Source organism: Pollachius pollachius, assembly GCF_949987615.1.
Source record: "Pollachius pollachius genome assembly, chromosome: 6".
Lineage (NCBI taxonomy): Eukaryota > Metazoa > Chordata > Actinopteri > Gadiformes > Gadidae > Pollachius > Pollachius pollachius.
The window spans coordinates 16,441,138-16,446,137 of NC_136939.1; the positions used below are offsets into that span (position 1 = coordinate 16,441,138).

At 42.5% G+C, this 5,000-nt stretch overlaps 1 protein-coding gene across 5 annotated transcripts in view; it reads left to right on the forward strand.

The window, feature by feature from the left end:
- tcf7 (transcription factor 7) overlaps positions 1–5,000 on the forward strand; it is a 45,495-nt gene that overhangs the window by 21,931 nt on the left and 18,564 nt on the right. For all 5 annotated transcript variants that reach the window (XM_079737968.1, XM_079737964.1, XM_079737965.1 and 2 more), the window contains exon 4: positions 3,256–3,385. In XM_079737968.1, coding sequence (XP_079594094.1) covers positions 3,256–3,385 — 130 coding nt within the window. The remainder of the gene's footprint in view (positions 1–3,255; positions 3,386–5,000) is intronic.

A 5,000-nucleotide genomic window follows, 5' to 3' on the forward strand; every position in this document is an offset into this window, starting at 1 on the left:
AAAGCCCACACATATACACGCAAAACAATCACACATTTGACACACAAACAGCCCAAAAAATAACAAAAGGCGTACACATTCATAGTCATACTTTATTATTAAATACATGCAAATAAACATGTACACACACACACACACTAAAACACAAACACACCCAAAGCTTACACACTAACACACACTCACACAAAGCAGAACATGGCTGTATTCATACAAACACACACACACACACACACACACACACACATGGTTACCACACACACACTCAGGCTGAAGTATGAACCCTATAAAGGGAGCCTTTGGGGGGCCGTGTGTAAACTACTGGGTCAGCTTCCGCCTGCCCTCGTAAACCCGCCGTCGTATCGTCTGTCAGCCGCATCCTGGGAGCGTTAGCAACCCACTAGATTCCGCATAACTTTATTGAAAGGCCATGTAAACAGAAAAGCCATTTGTAAACAGAAACATGAAAGCAAACAAACTCCCCGCTCTGCCTCCCTTGATCATCAAAGATCTATCGATCAAATGGGCTTCAAGCTCTCTCTCTCTCTCTCTCTCTCTCTCTCTCTGTCTCTCTCTCCCTCTCTCTCTCACTTTCTCGCTTTCTCTCCCTCTCTCATCCTCTCTCTCTTCCCCACTCTCTCTCCCATTCTCACCCTCTCTTACTCTCTCGCTCTCTTACTCTCTTTCTCCGCACCTCTCGCTTTCTCTCTCGCTCTCTCTCTCTCTCTCTCTCTCTCTCTCTCTCTCTCTACCTCAACCTCTGACTGTCTCTCAATCCCTGCATCCCTTTCACATTCTTTCTCTCTCTCTCTCTCCCTCCTATCTGCCATTCACATTATAAAAGTGCACTCACATTATAAAAGTATCCCTCTGTAGTGAGGTGTCATTTCTCACTCTGTCCTGCTCATTTGAAGTAACATAGTTAATTAGTAACAATACAAAAATAATAAATAAATGGAAATAAATAAATGTATAAATATATTTTAATTTAGGCTGGATAAAAGTTGGTGACTTGCATTAAGATGCATTTTTGCTATTCTTGATTCACTCCTGACACTAAAGGCGGCCACACACCGGGCCGAAAATCGGCGTCGGTGAGACTTGAGAGGTCGGTGACATGAGTCTCTTTGGTGTGTACGGTGATATCGGCCAAGTCGGCGTTCTTTTCAGCTGATTCAGCATGTGTAATTGGAGTTGTTCAGTCTTTTACCATTCTGATTGTTGGAGGGCTAGCAGCTTGACTAGTGAATAAGTGAAGCTGGGAAGTGAGGATGGTAAACATACCAGATAAACATAAACTATAAATGTTAAATAAAAATAAATATAAAACTATAAAACGATAAAATGAATTCGGACAAGCTCCTTCGCCTGCTCGCAGTTGTATCCACAGCTTCACCAACTTAGTGCGTCTATCTTTTCTCCTTATTTTTTCGCTTACGACTTTCTTCTTCCAAAAGAAAAAGCACGAGAGCTGACAAGGTCAGTATCTTCTTATAAACATCATCCACTGTTTGACAACAGTGACTGGTGATGACAGCGTGCTCTGTGTTTTGGTCTAGAGAGAGGAACTGGTATTCCCGGTTTTCGTTTTTTGGACCAGAATACACATTAGATTGCAGAACAGTGTGATGTCATGTACAGCGTCTGCTGTAATCGCGTAGGTGTGTACTTCCCATTTCGGTTGATCGAGTCGGCCAGATTAATAGCCCGACTTCATTTACAGACGCGAATTGGACAGTCGGCCCGATGTGTCGCCGCCCTAAGACCTAAGACTTAAAAATATATATATATCTTTTAAGTCTAACGCTATTCCAGGAAAAAAACACAGTATTCAGTGTATGTGTGGCTTATCAATTCATTTACAGTTTTTCTCGATTGTATACACACAAATAATGGAACTATGCGCACAACTTGAAGCTCATGTATCAAATACAAGACTCCAGACTGCTAAACTCTAAGCACAATTCCACTGTTTTCACATTTCTGCTTTACTCTATGCACAAATCTCATCATTTAGCACACTTCACCTGGATCACACTGGCCTTCAAAACGCAACAACTAATTACCAATAAGTCTAACTCACTTCTCACCTGTTCAAACTCAACTGGCAAAACCCTTCAGTCATGTGTCAGAGCATAAAAGAGGACTCAGTGAGCTCTACTGTGTTGTAGATATGGTCCTTTGGCCTGATCGGGATTGGAGGTGGGATACATACTGATTTACATGTAGATCTGTTTATTTTTTGTTGGCCTACAAAAGCTTTTATGCAGTCAGTTCAGCTGAACGTTTTACTGTATTGCAGTAAAAATATATATATTTGCTTTGTTACCTTTTTGTACTTGTACTTGCACTGGTTTCATCATTACATCCCCGAAAGACAGTCTAAACATTTTCTTTTCATTTTACTTATCAGTGCAATTACTGTACTGTAATTTACCAAAATAGGTAACATTGGTGTGTTGTCAGAAGAATGTTGCAGCATCAACTATAGGTGTACAGTATGACTCTGGGAAGCTGGGATTGTGAGTTTAGCTCATTGGATAGACAAATATGCATTGTATCCTATTCTGATACGATTGTGTCAATATTTATATGATATATTCACAGTATTGTATTACAATATGGCAACAGTCTTTATACTATATGTACCACCTAATTGAAACTTTAAAAAAGCTATTTCTAAACAATTGTATACATTGGAATATGTAACATGGCCTCATAAAGCCAAAACATATGTAAATAGTATTTTGATGGAAGTGTTTTGAATTGGTCACACCAGTGTTTAATTGATGCTCTCTATGAGATATTCAAAAATCAGTTTTGAGAAGAATTTGTGTAGTTTTGACAAAATGATTAACTCTTCTCAGGTTTGTGTTTAGAGTTTTGAGAAAATGAGCTATAGTTTCAGAAAACGTGTTTAAACGATTGAGAAAAACTGTATTTAAATAACATTATCAATGAACATTCTGGATGAAGGATGGCCAGCTGGAACCCTGCTGTTAAAATGGGATCCTGATTAATTACATAACCGTTTGTTGATCATACTGTTGATGGAGAAACGGACAGAAAAACCACACACAACCACACACACACACACACACACACACACACACACACACACACACCCACAACGCAGGACCAGACCTCCAGTAAAGGGCTTGCTCGCGAGGTTGTGATCAAGAGTCTGCGTTGAGTTTGCGTTGAGTTGTGTGTTGAGTTGTGCGTTGAGCTGTGACTGACTGTGTGTCTCCTCCCCAGTCCAACAAGGTGTCGGTGGTGCAGCAGTCCCATGGCATGCACCCGCTGTCCTCCCTGCTGCCCTACGGCCCCAACGAGCACTTCAGCCCCAGCCCGCCCCACCTGCCCACAGACATGAGCCAGAAGACAGGTATACACACACACACACACACATGTACATATACACACACGCATACACACAGACATGCACGCATACAAGCAGACACACACTCACGCACAAACACAGACATGTACACGCACACACACACACGTACATATACACACACGCAGGTACACACGTACGCACGCACGCACACACACACAAACACACACACACACACGTAGAAACACATGTACAAACACACATACACATGTATGCATACATAAATGCATACATACATACACACACACACACACACACAAACACACACCCAGACACACACAGGCACATACCCACGTACATACATACATATATGCAATCACACACGCACACAATGCAGAGAAGGTGGACAGTGCAACTCGGACCTCTGACCTGGTCAAAGAGCCAGGGAGAGATGCAGTAATGAAGATATGAGGGGCTGAAAGTGGGAAGGGATGCAGGTGAGAAGAACAAGGTGTTGTTTGGCGTCACTGGCAATGACTCCAACCCTCCCTGGAATTCCCCTGGCCTGTCTAGACCATGAAGCTGATAGAAGTATGGTGACTCAGCTCCTAATGACAGACTGGTCCACCAGAACACCCTTCACACAGCCACACACTCACACACACACACACACACACACACATGCACACTCACGCGTGCACACACACACGCACACACACACATACACACACACATACAGACACACGGCGCTAGAAACACCTGGTTGTAGCATGCAACCTTTCTCACAACATAATGAATCAGTGCTGTCAGAGATGACATATTGTTACACACAGACACACACACACACACACACACACACACACACACACACACACACACACACACACACACACACACACACACACACACACACATAGAACAACCTTACGTAAATCCTATCACTCTCAGTCCATTATTACTGATAGTGACCTCATCTATGATGTCATTGTTGTGTTCCATTGATTGGTTGGTCACTGACATCATACCCCAGCTTAGGTCCCAGGTAAAGCACCATTATCTCATGCTATCTAATGTGCCCTTAAGTAGAATACTTGGGTTGTCCTTAGAGCTTTAGTGTCATTACCAAAAACATGAGCCAATAGACCAGGGATTAATCAGTGTTTTGGGTTATCTGATCACAACCACAGAGAATCAAATGCTGTGTGAACACATTCCAGATCCATTTACGCTGCATTCTAATCGAATCACATTAGGGAGGCATAGACCATATCATAGGATCATATAACCAGGATGAACACCTGTTTTCCACACTACTTTTACAAAGGAAGCAATCAGGGAGGCAAAATGGCTACAAAAATGGCAATTTTGCCTGCAGAAGGGTTTTGGGGACCCCTCTAGAACTAAGATCCCAAATATTATCTCCATAGCAACCGCATCATCCTCTGGCGCCTCTCTTCAACCTCATGCTTCAAGTAACACCTGACTTCACCTCGGCAGCCCTTACCTCTTTACAAGCCCCTCTGTGGACACATATCTCTATCCTAGCCACCTGCCATTCACATGCATTTCAACTAATCACACATCAATGGGATATCACTTAAACTCAACAGCAGATTCTATCTACCCCTGGCATTAGAATGGTGTCCAGAATGATATATGAGAT